Raw genomic sequence first — 16,199 nt, 5'->3', positions numbered from 1 at the left:
AAGCTAGTATTAGAATTTAAAAAATATCTAATCAATAATCAAAACTCCTACCTTAACAAACTAGGAAAAGAACTAATAAGCCCAAAGCAAACAAGAAGAAGAAAATATTAAGAGCAGAAATCAATGAAATTGAAAACAAAAATAAAGAAAAATCAATGAAACTAAAAGTTGCTTCTCGGAAAAGATCAATAAAATTGATAAAACTCTAACAAAACTTGCAAAGAAGAAAAGATACACCTTATTACTATCAGGAATGACAGAGGAAATATCACTACAGACCCCATAAACAATACTTTATAAAACTCTCTACACATACATTTTACAACTTATATTAAATGGACCAATTCCTCAAAACCCACACACTACCAATCCCCCCACAACCAGATGAAATAGATAAACTGAATGGCCCCATAACTGTTAAAGAAATTGAATTAGTACTTCAAAACCTCCAAAAATTCTCCCCACCCGGATGGTCTCAAAGACAAATTGAAACGAACATTTAAAGAAGAAATAACACCAATTGCACACAGTCTCTTTTAGAAAATAAAAGGAAGAAACATTCGAATTTTTTTTAAAGATTTTATTTATTTATTTGACAGAGAGACAGCCAGTGAGAGAGGGAACACAAGCAGGGAGAGTGGGAGAGGAAGAAGCAGACTCCCAGCGGAGGAGCCTGAAGCAGGGCTCGATCCCAGAATGCCGGGATCATGTCCTGAGCTGAAGGCAGACGCTTAACGACTGAGCCACCCAGGTGCCCTGGGAAGAAACATTCTTGACTCATTTATGAGGTCAGCATTGCCCTGATACCCAAACCAGACAAAGACATTACAAATCAAGAAAACTAGAGAGGGGTGCCTGGGTGGCTCAGTCAGTTAAGCGGCTGGCTCTTGGTTTTGGCTCAGGTCGTAATCTCAGGGTCCTAGGATTGAGCCCCTTGCTCAGTGGGGAGTCTGCTTGAGGATTTTCTTTCTCTCCCTCTGTCCCACCCACCCATTCTCGCACAAGATCTCTCTCTCCCACTTAGGAAAAAAAAAAGAAAACTGGAGATCAATATCCCTCATATACATAGTCACAAAAATGCCCAACAATGTACTAGCCAATTGAATTCACAATATGTATTATAAAAACAGCATATCACAACCAAGAGGGGTTTATCTTGGGAATGAAAGGCTGGCTCAATATTTGAAAATCCATCAGTGTAATCCATCACATTAATAGTCTAAAGAAGAAAAATAATATAATGACAAAGAAAAAATATTCAACATTTCAGCATCCATTCCTGTTTTTAAAACATCTCAGTAATCTAGGAAAAGAAGGCAACTTTCCCAATTTATAAAAGGGCATCTACAAAAACATCTTCAGCTAACTTCATAATATGAAACTCTCATACATTGCTGATGGAAACACAAAATGGTACAGCCACTCCAGAAAACACTTAGGCACTTTGGTAGTTTCTTAAAAAGTCAAACACACACTTACCATATGACCTAGCAATCTCACTTCTGCCTATCTATCCTAGAAAAATGAAAACTTATGTTCACACAAAAGAATCTGTAATCTGTGCGTGAATGTTTATATTTATAGCAGCTCAATTAATATTGTCAAAAACTGGAAATGGCCTAGCAAATGAACCAATAAACAAATCGTGGTACATCCATATTAAAATATACTACTCAGGGGTGCCTGGCTGGCTCAGTCACTACAGCATGCAACTCTTGGTCTCGGGGTTGTACGTATCTTGACCAGTGGTTTCTCTAACAAGTTTTATAATCTGTCTTAACTAGGCTGTGCCCATATTAGAAAGCAGTAGATAATATTTAAATTTCTTAGATTCCTTAATTTGTCTTTATTTTTCTTATTGAGAGAATGATGCCTGTGAAGGCAATTCAGCCAAAGACTCAGAGAACCTCATCTGTAATAAATGTCCAGGCCCTAGCTTTTACAAGGAAAGCCATAAAGTGAGTCTCTACTTCAGTGGTTCTCAAAGTGTGGTTCATGGAACCCTGGTAACCTAAACCTGTTCCACAAAGGCAAAATTATTTTTTAATGTTTTATTTATTTTAGACAGAGAGAGAGAGAGAACAAGCGGGGGCGGGGGGAGCAGACTCCCACTGAGCAGGGAGCCCAAAGTGGGGCTCAATCCCAGGACCCTAGGATCATGACCTGAACCAAAGGCAGACGCTTAATTGACTGAGCCACTCAGGCACCCAGGCAAAACTTTTTTTTTTTTTAAAGATTTTATTTATTTATTCGACAGAGATAGACAGAGAGAGAGGGAACACAAGCAAGGGGAGTGGGAGAGGAAGAAGCAGGCTCATAGCGGAGGAGCCTGATGTGGGGCTCGATCCCATAACACCAGGATCACGCCCTGAGCCGAAGGCAGACGCTTAACCGCTGTGCCACCCAGGCGCTCCAGGCAAAACTATTTTTTAACGCAAGACGTTTTTTCCCTTTTTACTGATAGTGCAAAAGCAATGGTGGGTAAGGCACCTTAGCATGAATCAAGATAGAGGCAACAGACCACACTGAAAAGATTGTATTCTTCATTGGCACACACTACTTAACTTAAAAACAAATGCCAGTTTCACTTTAACTCTCAACCCTTGGCTACATATCGTATTAATACACTGTGCGATGAAGAGAAAGAACACATAAAGCACTTCTACTGCATTCCTAAGTACAGTGGGTGTTTCAAGGCAAAGTCCTTATTTGAATTGAAAGTTGAATGAACTACCTTATCATTTATACCATTTTTACTTGAATAAAACAAAACCAGACAAAATAAAACAAAAAATCCTCACAAGAAAAAAAAAGTATTAGTTTTAAAATAGAAGCTCAAGAAGTAGAATAGTTTCTTCTGGATTGGAGAAAGGATTAAAGGCTTCATGAAGGATGAGGCATTTAAAAATATGTGTTAAAGGTACAGAGTGTTAATACTTGTTACAATCTATCTTCTCTGACAAAGCAGTGCTCTATGCATATTTGGCATTCAGCAAGCAAGTGATTGACCTATTGTGTATGATATTAATAGGCAGAGACAATACAGGAAATTCTAGGAAAAGTGAGACATGAGAAAATACCTGAAATTTCTATCCTTTTTGAAATCTCTCTTATCCCTTCAAGTTCATTTAAAGTTCTAGCTCATTCCTGATTCTTCCAGCCCAACTACCCTTCTCTCATTCTTTTAATCTTCTGGAAGTATTATTCCCTTCAAAAAATTGGTCAAGCCTTCCCCTCCTTTTTTGTTCCCATGCCTTCACCTGTAATTTATGCTCAATGATCAGTCCTTACTAATTTAGAACTTAATAGTATTCCTTAATAGGCTAATATGTAACACATTTTCTCAGCTGTTTCTTTTTCTGGATTATATCCAAAATATGATTAGTGTGGTGTATTAAATTTCTGTATCATATTCAACCTACACCAAAAATAGATCTTAAAGAAGCCTTCTGGCTTTAAAAAAAAACCAGATCTACTAGAGTATCTAATGAAAAATCCACAAAGCTATTAAATGTAGTTGTCTTAATCTGTTAGTTAATGACATGAAAAACAAAACCTCGGTAAATAGAATTTAATAGTAATGAGCCATTTTTTCTTATGTGTCTATTTTTAATTTACAAACAGCCCTAATAATTAGGAAAAATTCATACCGCAGCTAAGTTTATTTTAATTTTCTGCCCACTTTATTCAACTGTCCAGCAAATATTTATTGCATATCTATTATGGTTCTATGGTATATACTGGAACCACAAGTGTCCCTGCTTTCAGCCTTTTACCTTTTCAGGTAAAAATAAACAGTAATTCCTGTACAGTATGACGAGTGCTACAACAAAGAATAAGCATGAGCTTTTAGGGCCACCAAAGTAGTCTTGGTAGGGGCTTAATCAGGAAAGGATTCTTAGAAAAAGTGACATATTCACTGAGACCTGAAGGAAGAAGGAGGAGTAGAGAGACAATTGTTTTTCTATAGGCAGAAAGAAACATCGCATCCAAAGGGCCTGAGGTGAGAGACAATGTGGAAACTGGGAGAAGCTGCAGAAGTGTAGGTGAAAAGAAATGTCAGAGGTGGGAAGAAAATCTGAAGAATATCAGAAAGAAGACTTTAAAATAAATACACACTACAGGGCTCCTGGGTGGCTCAGTAGGTTAAGCATCTGACTCTTGATTTCAGGACAGGGCATGATCTCATGTTGCTGTCAGTGATACAGCTGGAACCAAGATGGGACTCATAGCCATATTTTTATCAAAGGTATCAAAAGGCAGCAGAATATGCTATCCCAAAATGTGCCACTTTAACATATGGATTGTTTTGAGCTGAAGGCAATTAAGACCCAACTGACTTGGGAAAAGCTTATTACCTCTCCCTTAATTGCCTAAAAGAATTTAGATAGACGGCCTCTACCAGGAAGAGAGCTATTACTAGAGATAATTTTTTATATCAGAAAGACTTACCTGTGTGGCATGGCAAACATTTGTTTACCAAACATTCACTCTTCTCATCTTCCTGTGAACGGTCTTCTTCCCCTTTGAAGCCCCAGAATCCTATCCTCTCTCCTCAGGATGGTATATAAGCCTCAATTGGCTGACTGCCTGTGGGTCTCATGTCTTTGTCGGGCTCCCATAATGAAATTTCTTTTTCTCCTGTTAATGTCTTATGTATAGTTGATTATTAGACCAGCCAATGAATCTATAAAGCGAGGCCAGATACTTGGTTTCTGGACCTGTTTTGAAAGCAGAGGCAGAACTATAGTTGTATTAGTTGCATTATTAACTTAGCTCCACATTCTGTTTTGTTCCCTACTTATGTTTTATGCATCTCTTAACTTCACTAACTTTCCCTTTTTTGCCCCTACTCCCTGTTTACCCACTGACTGTAGAAACCTAATGGGGACTGGATGGTAATATTTGTCTTGAAATTATCTGATGTACCTGATCATACCAGGTCCCAAACGGCACCTCATGTCTGGAAGGATGCATACCTCCAGATTCTTTCAAGGCCTCTCACTTCATGATTCAAGAAACTCTTCACCCTCCTCTCATGCATTCACCTCCTTCCCTAAATGTATATAAACTGTCCCTAGGCTCAGAAGGGCAAGGCAGCTTTGGGAACGATCTCCTTGCCTTCTTCTTGGGCTGCTCTTCTGATAATAAAGCTCTCTTAGCTTAAAAACTGGAGTCTCAGACATTAGCTTACTGTGTATCAGGTGCTCAGACAAGTTTGAGTTCAGTAACAAAAGAAAGAAGAGAAAATTTTCCCCCCGCAACAACTTGAATGCCTTTAGCTAACCACTTCTTTGAGTAGTCCAGGGATACAACATTCCGTTGCATGAGGAAAGCTGAAATTCCATACAGGTACCACAAGATACTATGTATGCTCTAATCTAGCAAAACGTCTATTGCCACAAACATGGACTGAAACACATGTATCGTAGTGTGCTTTCCCATCGCCTGGATGGCTAAGGCTCCAAGTTCTGTGAGTTAATGCCATTATATTACATTCTGGTCTGTTTCATCTTATAGATCACTTTTGGCAAGAAAGAGCAGATGATACCAGAGGACTGTACAGTTGAAGAAACTGCATATACATTTTCCTTAAAGCACCAGTGTTATATTTGCATGGCCCTTGACATCTAAGAAGATTGTGTGACTATGGTTTAGGTTAGAGATCCTCTCATCAGGGAAATCATTCCCGAATCTGTGATTTGCTGCAGATTAAGTTTTCTCATTTGTTCAAATGTCAAATCACTCATCAACCACTACCATCAGTTTTGATATCTACTGTGCTATGGTGCATTAAGACAAGAATCCCCTCAGAAGTAAATTCAACATCCAACTCCAGTCCTGTTGCTCCAATCATACCTGCCTGCCAAATGGCCACCAGTATGGATGGTGGTAGAACAGCTTCCAGGGCTTGAATACCTACAGGCTCAGAAGGGGTTGGAGGAGGAAGCATCAGCTCAAAGCTGAAGAGGTGCAGCAAGAGGTAGAGACTACTGGTGGAAAGGCAGGTTTTGAAGGGGCTATGCATCATCCTCAGCAGCAGCAGCAAAGAGAAGGCACCCAGGAGGCCCCCAGTCCTCCCGCAGCCAAATGCATGTGACCAGAGTGGCATTGATGGGAGTGTGTGACCTGCTGGGCTCCAGGGACAAAACAGAAGACAGGGTGAGAGCCCAAGGCACAAGCTGCAGTTGGCCTATTTTCATTTTCTTTGAACTTATTTTTGATCAGTAAGATTAAACCAAAAGTATACAGGATTTTGTAGAATTCATCAAATACTATTTTTTAAAAGCTTATCTGTGGGGCGCCTGGGTGGCACAGCGGTTAAGCGTCCGCCTTCGGCTCAGGGCGTGATCCCGGCATTATGGGATCGAGCCCCACATCAGGCTCCTCCGCTATGAGCCTGCTTCTTCCTCTCCCACTCCCCCTGCCTGTGTTCCCTCTCTCGCTGGCTGTCTCTATCTCTGTCGAATAAATAAATAAAATCTTTTAAAAAATAAATAAATAAAAGCTTATCTATAATTTTATTTTGATTTATTATTGGTAAATGAAATATGCCCAGATTTCCCATTAAGTTAATAAGAAAGCCACACATTAAAAACATTATTATTTCTATTTTTTAATTATATTTTAATAATAAAGTATATAACATGGGTATAAAATATAAACATATACAAATTAAATAGATTATTGTTTATGTATATCAGTTAAATTGATTAGCATTTAGTGTATCAACAAATAACAGACTAAGCCTGAAAGAATTCTTAGTTTGACAGCCTCAAGTAGAAAACAATATTTAAGATATAAGGGAATACACACAATAATATATCCATTCTTGTCGTTCATTCAGAGGCATTACATGTTGACAAACCTGCATATAAAAATAGAAAACTTTTACTTTCCTTTTACATATTGTTATTTTTGGCTAATTTTTAAACAGGATAACATTTCTAAACCCTATGCAAAAAATATCCCTGTGCAGATAAAATTCTACACCATTTGTCCTTAGTGGGTACCTACAATCTATGATCTGATGTCTAACAGAAAATCCAGCATAAATTCTACTCAAATATAGGAGCTGATATTTGGTGTACATAAATGTGGGGTAAGAGTAGTGGAAAACGGAGTAGTGGAAAGAGGGGTAAATATCCTTTTTTTGCTAAATGTAGAGCATTTTCTAAACTCCTCATTGCAATTCTGTAGAATCTCTCTTTATTCAGTTCTAGAATGTTTTAGGATTTCATGGACAGAATGAAGAAAGGACAAGAATAGAAGGCTTTTTCCTTTTTCCCTTCACTAGACCAGTTTCAGGGTCCCTGCCTTTGAATGCCTGGCTAAATTCTGCTACACCAGAAACTACAGCTGTTCCTGGCTCTTGACTTAGATGGTTGTTACCTAAAACTTAGAGGCATTTTCTCTTTCAGGTTATGTTCGAAAAAATAATGTAGATAAAAATATTTTGGATTAACAAAATTCCCATTTACTATAAACACTACTTTGTCTTTCTATATGATATTGCAAAATGCTTTCATGTACATCATTTTATTTTTATCTTTACATTAACCTTGTGAACTACCTAACTCTAGTAATATTATATTAATTTTACATTTATAGAGACAGGAACAGAGTGGCTAAATGAATCTCTCATAATCACTCAACCAAATAGTGAGAGCTGGACTAGAACCAAAATCTCCTAATATAGGATGATAATAATATGAATATCATACTTAGAATAATTTTCTACTTTATTTCATATTTCTACTTATTCATAGCATTATTAGTAAAAACATTTTTTCAAATTGATAAAACAAGCAGCTTTAATTAGAAAACAATACATTACCATTGTAGATTTTGGTGCCACTTCTACTGCAAATATGTTGAGTCCTCTGTTGTTTATGCAGTTTTTACTTAGTTCATTGTTGATGTGAATAATCACTTTATTATCTGACTATAAAAAAAATTTCATAAGTTGCTAGTCCTTTCTTTAATAAATACAAATAAAATGATTATTACAAAACACTTCGTAAGTCTTGTGATAGAGGTATTCACAGGGTCTGTAGAAACACAGAAGATATTATAGAAACACAGAAGCATTAGCTCAGACTGAGTTAGCAAGGAGACCTTATGGAAGAAGCAGTACTTGAGATAATAGATCACAGATAATAGATAGCCTCTAGAATAGACAGGAAGCAAGAGAAAGCAGAATGAAGCTAGTGAATGTAAGAAATGTAGGTGCCAAAGTATTCTCCTACTAAGAAAGCTACAAACACTCCCTAATGACTACAAAGGGGCAGTAAAATATTAGACTACCTGGATTCATTTCTCAGCTCTACTACTCAGCTTGTGACCTTCTGCAAGTCATTTAACGTCCCTATACTTCAGTTTCTTTGTGTGTAAAATGTGGTTAGTACTTACCTCATTGGGTTGTTGTGAGAAGTAAATGCGTTAATAAATGTAAAGTGCCTGACAAAAGGGAAACTCTAAAATATTATTATTACATCATTTTGGTGCAGGGAAGTTTAATTTTCCTTGAGGGAAAGGAAGGAGATGGAGGGTTGAGAAATAATAGCTAACTACAGAACAGAGAAACTGTGGTAATATAGCGACTCCCATCCACCCTTTTAGTTCTAATAAAACATAGAGGGCAGAAGGGAAGGCATGTTGTATCTTAGGAATCACCCTCCAAAGCTTTACAATCCGCTTGAAGATTGGAATCTCCTAGCTGGGGACCCTAATTGCTTTTATCAAGTCCAAGTCCTCTACCTCATTTTCAAGATAATAAATATAATCTGGACCCAACCCACCTATGTTATTTATCTTTTTAGTACTCCTCCAAATAAAGTTTTCTGTTTCTGCATCGTGGATATTCCCACTATTTCCTCTATTCTTCACATTAACCCTCTTATATGTTACTACTCACACTGTTTCTCTGCTTCTAACGGCTATCTCTGCATATCTAATCTTAGTTTGTCTCCAAACCCATACCACAGTCCCCTTCCCCTCATCACAAGTCCTTCCCCAACTTCTATAGTCCAAACTAACATCATCAACCACAAAAGATGCAAATACAGTACAACTACTGCACAAATAAACAGTTCTATATAATTTAACATTTAATTATTCTCTGATCTCTTTTGAGAGTATTAATTTTGTCTTCCCAACTAGCCCAAAAACTCCTTGAAAGCAGAAACCATATTACACTGATAGTAGCCTCTATTGTGACTAGAAGAGTTATTTGGTTATATAGTATATACTCACATTGACTCCATACTCAGCCAAATCTTAAGCACTTTAAGAAATTCATGGTAAATATAAAAATAATGTAAGTCTCACCCAGGAACTAAAAGAAGCCAACAGTCCTAAAAATCCAGCCATCTTAAGATTTTATGAAAATTTATGTTTCTAGAAAGCTGGGTATCTCTAAGCATTTATGTATGTATTCTCTTGGGCTGCAATATCAGTAGTAGCAGGGACGGTAGCTAAAGTTAGCAATAATTGGCTTGATAAGAATAGGTCCTGAGCAGTGGAATATATTAGATAAAATGATGACAGTCTATAGAATTTCTAATATTTCAAAGTGTGGAAAAAGTTGGGTTACATTTTTTCTTTACTTTGTTTATATTTCTTTAAAACCCAATGTGTTATTTGAAATAGTTATGTATGTGTGAAGAGTTTTAATAACAAACTAAATAAAATACTTTGTACCCAGGTTATGCTCTATTTTCAGAGATCTCCAAATAATTTTCATAATACAATTATCTCAAACTTTTAAAAATGCATAAAAATTATCATGCTTAGTTTGAATTAGAAACCTGAGAAGAATTGCCCATTATAAATACTATTAATATAACATGATACTAATTACTGTGCAAGAATAGAGTAAGAAAGACGGAACATATTAGTAAACAATGCAGTTATGAAAACCACCTCATAAATAATACCTTGTTTTCAATAACTGATGTTATCCAGGTGTCACGCTTATAAGTATGTACAATTATATTTTCATAGCCATCCATTACCCTGGCATCGCCTTTGTTAAGGACATATTTACAAATGGCCTTCTCAAGTTGCCCACTGCATGCTTCCATATGGACAGCTTTAATTCTTGGCTTGCATTTGTCTGCATAGATATCGATGACAAATGGGCATGCCTGATAAGAAAGAAAAAGCGAACCTTGTTTAAGCCTTCTGATAGAATTAAAAATAAATTATATTATTAATATGTTTATCATATGATTTAAGAAGATATACTGTATATTCTAGCTTGTCCTTCTCATATACCTTTAGAAGAAGATTTTAGTACTATGAATTCAATAATAAAAGTAAAAATTATGATTTTTTTGTTAGCTTGTTAACTGACAATGTTCACAGAAAAGGAAAGAAAACTATAATCTCAAGCAAATCAGTAATACCTCCTATCACCACAGTACCACCCCTCCATTTGGTTTAAAACTAATACATGGCATATTAGTAATTTAATTTCCTTTTCTAACTTTAAGACTACAGAAAGAAATCATCAAAGGACCCTAAAAGAATTATTATATTTACAACTGAAACTTAAGTCATGGCTATAGAGCACCTAAAAGAATGTAGAAAAATAAATTCACAGTTCAAAGTTAGCGTAAAAGCACCTTTAAAATCTAAGATCTAAATGCTATTCTGCATTTGGAAACGGATCTTTCTAACATCTACCTTTTAGTCTTTACCATAGCCAACATGATAATGCACACAGGCACCTTTGTCTCTCTATCCAACAAAGTCCTCCTGCCTTGGTATATTCCTGCTACTCTGATCATCCAGATTCTAGAACAAATAAAGCTCTTTCCATGTCAGAGACTTTGTGCATAGTATTCTATCTGCTTGGAAGATTCTTTCACATCTTTTTATATGGGTACCTCACTCTCTTCCTTCAGGTTAAGGCTTAAGGGTCACCTCTACTGAGAAAGTTGCTTGGGTCTGCCAATCTCCTTTCCCTTTGCACAATTCTTCTCTAGTTTGGTCTCTGGCTTGTTTCTTTCAAAATGTTTTTTAAATGATTTATTTTCCATTTAATTAATCATTCTCCTTCATGGACTGTAAGTTCCGTAAGGGCAGGAATTCTGACTATTCTACTCATCATTGATCCTCAGTGCCTCTTTATTACAGACTCACCACATGGTAGGCATTCAATAAATATTTGTTGAATAAATAGTGAATTTACACATATTGATGGTCATCTTTTTATTTGGGGGACAAAAGATAAATGTCTGAAGTTAGTAGAACATCAGCAGAAATTTTTATTTTTAAAAAAGTTTTTAATGAGTCCAAACTTTGGCAATAATAAAGTCATTTTTATATGAGAGACAGTACAGTGAAACATCATTGGACTAGAAAACAGAAGATGTAGGTTTGTAATTGGATTTTGCCATTTGCTACCTATGTGACCTGGGGAAGTCACTTAACTTTATGAAGTTTAGCTCCTTCATTGAAAAAGTGGGAATAAATAGTATATATTCTGCCAAGGGTTGTTGGAAATATCTAATAGGTAACGTGTGAAAATATTTTACAATGTAGACTTCTAAAAAAAGGAGAAGATTATTTATGATAGTTATAGGAATATATAAATATATAAATCCTTTGTCTTTATATTTATTTTATTTTAATTCCAGTATAGTTAATATATAGTGTTATATCAGTTTCAGGTGTACAATACAGTGATTCAGTAATTCCATACATCACCTAGTGCTCATCACAAGTGCCCTCCTTAATCCCCATCACCTATTTTCACACATCCCTCCCACATACCTTCCCCTAACTGAATCCTTTAAATGATATGTTGCCACACACATACATCCCTATCACTAACAGAAACTACCTAACATTTTTATGCCAATTAGTTGATTATGAATTGTTATTTTCTCCTTCTTGTATTACTGTTTGCTGGTGTAACATTCTCAATCCAACAACTCTATAACTCTTACTGAATGAGGGCAATGTTTTCACTGTTATTCTGTAAATCAAAAGTATCCATGCCACGAACAGAATTTTTGGATGCTCCGGTACCAAATCCTGACTTAATGTTGTTTGTGGATGAGTCTTATATTAAAGAAAGAAACAAACAAAAAACACTACTGGACTTGATATACAGTAAGTTGCCTAGTCTCTTGTAAAATCTGTTTCCTTACCATGAAATACAATCAAAGGACTAAATTGTGCCTCTCTCAGACATAAGAGAGTAAAATATATAAACTAATAGCTAGTATGCTCTTAGAATAACTGACTTTTTAAAAATGCTATTGAACCGAGGGGGATTTTTTTCCCCTCTGATCAAGTACCCTTTAAAAACGAAGCAGGGCGAAAAAATAACAAAAATAAAATAAAAATGAACAAGGGGCACCTGACTGGCTCAGTCAGTAGAGCATGTAACTCTTGATCTCAGGGTCATGAGTTCAAGTCCCACATTGGGTGTAGAGCTTACTTTGGGGAAAAAAAAAAACAACAACAACAAATGCATTATTTGATACCTAAAATAATGGCCATAAAGGAAAAGACTCAAAGTAAAAGAAGTTCCGTAGAAGCTAATATGCTATATTACAGATACTGTACAAGTATTTTAAAAGTACTACAGAAACACTTTAGAAATATTATAGAAATACTTTTACCAGATCATTATACTAAACAGAGTATTCCGACTAAAATCTTTACATAAAACAATAAAATAAAACAAATCACGGAGAAGTTTAAGGTATATGCAACAAAACAGATACGCAAAACCTGGCCTCTCAAATTCTGAAACACTGTGTATGATCATATTCTGAAAACCATGAGAAGATCTGGCAAAACCACCTGGTATTAGATAAAATCTTCCATGAAACAACTCATTCCAAAAGGGATAAATTGGCTATAATATTAATCATTGAGGAAAAACTTTCCTAAGATAATGAAGTATGTGGTTCGTCCATGCTTTATCTGTAACTAAACTAACCTGGAAAAATTGTGGTACATGAACTGAGACTATGCTCCAGAAGACTCTCTAAGCATTTCCAAATTGATTTTATACAGTTGATTCTTTCTCTATGATTTATGAATACGTACTTCTAACAGTACATTTATTTTCAGGATGGGTCAAAATATTTCACTATTGAAAAGCCACAACCAGGGTACCTGGCTGGTTTGGTAGAGTATGCAACTCTTGATCTCGGGGTTGTAAGTTTGAGCTGCATTTTGGGTGTAGAGGTTACTTAAAAATAAAATGTTTATTTTTTTTAATTTAAAAAATTTTTTTAAAGATTTTATTTACTTATTTATTGAGAGAGAGAGAGCCACACAAGTGGGGCGAGGAGCAGAGGGAGAGGAAGAAACAGACACGCTGAGATCATGACCTGAGCTGAAGGCAGATGCTTAACCAACTGAGCCACTCAGGCGCCCCCAAAATAAAACCTTTAAAAAACAAAACGGGGTGCCTGGGTGGCTCAGTCGGTAAGTGTCCAACTCTTGGTTTCAGCTCAGGTGGTGATCTCATGGGTGGTCGGGCTCTGGGCTCATCAAGGAGTCTGCTGAAGTTCTCTCTCCCTCTCCTTTTGCCCCTCCCTCAAATATGCACGCTTCTCTCCCCTCTCTCAAATAAAAAAATTTCATTTTTTTACTTCAGACATCCTTCTTGCCTATGGTTTCAAAGGTCAATAACATAAGTAAATGCTATAAAATATCTTAAATTGCTCTTAACTGATTTTTCTTATTAAGTGAAAGCATGTGTAATAGATACTTTATTCATAGATTAGAAGCTGATTTTACACCATAGGCAGAATGTGGTATTCACTGAACGTTAGGTTAAAGTAGGATATAAAAAGTTAAATGTTATTGTAACTATTCACCTCCTATTCTTAAAAATGGCAAAAAAATTATAGAGAACTTTTCAGAGAAGAGGTTTATGAGGGATTTTGAATGATGTCAAAGTTAGGACTTAAACCAAAGTCTCCATACACCCAAAATGTAAAGTTGTTGATGCTAGTGTTACCCTCCTAAGTTAAGTTGATTTATTTAGAGAAAGGACAGATACTATTTTTAAGAATATGAACAACAAATGCACTGTTATCTGGTACATGGCCCGAAACTCATAAGTTCTTTAATTTACACCTGATGTAAAATATAGAATTTAAGAAGTCCTCATTTTTATTATTTCTCTGGTTTACTGCAAGTCTTAATAATGATAGCTAATACATATGCAATGCTATATATAAGCCAAGCACCATTCCAAGTGTTTCACAAATATTAGCCCAAGAACCAGAATTCCAATTGTCATACAGACACATTCCCCTTAGTCTTAGGCTTTATTCTGTTAGAACAAAGAATTCCCTATAGACATGAGACTTTAGCAACTAAAATAGCCATCACCAATTAAGAAACATAATTTTTTAATTACCAATTTTTTTCTGCATCATATGCTCAAACTCCTTTGTTTCTGAATTGTTTAAATGTTGGAAGTAACTAAATTTCATGTAAGAACAGAAACTTGCATAAACTAGCAGAAACACTGTTGCACTCACAACTCATTCATTCATTTAAGTTCAAGGATTTGAGTGTCCAATTCAAAAGTCATGTGTCAGGGCAATGTTCATGGAGTAAAATATTATGACATTAAGCCCATTGTAAAACTTTCATATTGCTTTACCTCTGTCAATTCCAGAGCTTTGTTGTAGCCCATTGAGTGCAGAGTTACCCAAAGGTCACGAGGATCTCCTTCTCGATCATTGGCTTCCATTAGATTCAGATCCATAAAGCCCTGTCTTGTTAGTTCATTCTTCTTTGTATCAAAATTGTCTGTTGAAACAACCAAAAGTTTCTTTGTTACGTAGTTTAAGATTGATTTATTTATTTCAGAGAAAGAGAGAGAGTGGCGGGGGGGGGGGGGGGGGGGGGCGGGGGGGAAGAGCAGAGGGAGAGGAAGAGAGAGAAGCAGACACCCCACCAAGTGCAGACCCCAAAACAGGGCTCCATCCCACGAAGCTGAGATCATGACCTGAGCCAAAATCAAGAGTTGGATGCTCAACCGACTGAGCCACCCAGGTGACCCTCTTACATAATTTTAAAAGTAATACATCTAATAAAAGGCCTATTATATATTATTACTCATAAATATTTATTTTAAAGGATGCCTTCCTTATGAATCCATGAACAATATAAAAATGGAATGAAAATGGCTCAAAACATGTTAGTGAGATACCATTTCAATTTCCCACAACTCAGCACAAAGCACCATCATACTACATGATTTGGTTTTCAAAAAACTCAGAAGTTATAAATAATGCAAATATATTCCAAAATTAAAGGAAATTGTCATTTTTCTGGGTAAGTCCCAACATGCTTGCTTATCTAGAGTATATACTGATACATATTTTTAAAAATTAAAATGTTTCATATGTTTGCAACCTAAACCCAGGAGAACCTGGATGAATTTGACATAATACCCCCCAAACCACAAGTGTTTCAAAAAGGGAGATGTGAATGGTGCCAGGTTTAAGGAGACTGCTATATGCCTAATTACTCTAATTTTAACCAAATTGTCCCATCCTTATTCTGTTGACTGCCCTACAACAAGAAAGATTTTATTTTCCAGCTTCCAATTGTAATATACCCAAGGAAAACAGTACTCTTTGAGATACCTCTTTTGTATGCATTATTGTAAAAAAAAAAGCAGTGGAGACATAACAATTTAAAATTGATTGACTGATTAATAGTTTAATAGTAGTATAATAGATTAATAGTGTTAATAGATTAATAGAAAATGTTTATAGAGTTTGGAAAGTGACAAAGAACCTTTTCAAGGAAAAAAAAAGTAAATGTAGATTACATTAGATCATAGAAACAGTAGCCATTAAACTGGGGGCTGGAGCTACGATGTAATAAAGCAAGATGAAAAAAATAATAATTGATATTGATACAAAGAAATCATTACTTTCAAGAAAAATGTATCTAGATACTGTACTATACAGACTATCAATAAGTTATCTACTCTTAAAACTTAAAATTCTCAATCCTCCATTACTTTTTAAAAATTCATTAATACCCAACTTCAAGACTTTCTTTAAAGCTATAATACTCAAGACAGTGTGCTAGTGCCAAAAGATTAGACACATAGATCAGTGGAACAGACAGAGAAACCAGAAATAGACCCATACAAATATACTGAACTGATATTTGACAAAGGAGCAAAGTCAATTCAA

The 16,199-nt window shown here is 35.8% G+C and overlaps 1 protein-coding gene and 1 pseudogene across 2 annotated transcripts in view; both read right to left on the bottom strand.

Moving 5' to 3' along the window:
- Positions 1 to 4,399: 4,399 nt before the first annotated feature.
- On the bottom strand, positions 4,400 to 6,304 carry LOC100477307 (annotated as a pseudogene).
- Positions 6,305 to 6,627: 323 nt separating this feature from the next.
- Positions 6,628 to 16,199, bottom strand: part of EFCAB7 (EF-hand calcium binding domain 7) — a 42,110-nt gene continuing 32,538 nt past the window's right edge. For both annotated transcript variants that reach the window (XM_002917697.4, XM_034653604.1), the window contains 4 exons: positions 14,648 to 14,796; positions 9,939 to 10,148; positions 7,838 to 7,945; positions 6,628 to 6,868 (listed from right to left, as the gene is read on the bottom strand). In XM_002917697.4, coding sequence (XP_002917743.1) covers positions 6,794 to 6,868; positions 7,838 to 7,945; positions 9,939 to 10,148; positions 14,648 to 14,796 — 542 coding nt within the window. In that variant the 3' untranslated portion in view covers positions 6,628 to 6,793. The remainder of the gene's footprint in view (positions 6,869 to 7,837; positions 7,946 to 9,938; positions 10,149 to 14,647; positions 14,797 to 16,199) is intronic.

Source organism: Ailuropoda melanoleuca, chromosome 2 (genome assembly GCF_002007445.2).
Source record: "Ailuropoda melanoleuca isolate Jingjing chromosome 2, ASM200744v2, whole genome shotgun sequence".
Classification (NCBI taxonomy): domain Eukaryota; kingdom Metazoa; phylum Chordata; class Mammalia; order Carnivora; family Ursidae; genus Ailuropoda; species Ailuropoda melanoleuca.
Note: the sequence above shows the minus strand (reverse complement) of the source record. Positions and strands in the feature narration are given on the sequence as shown.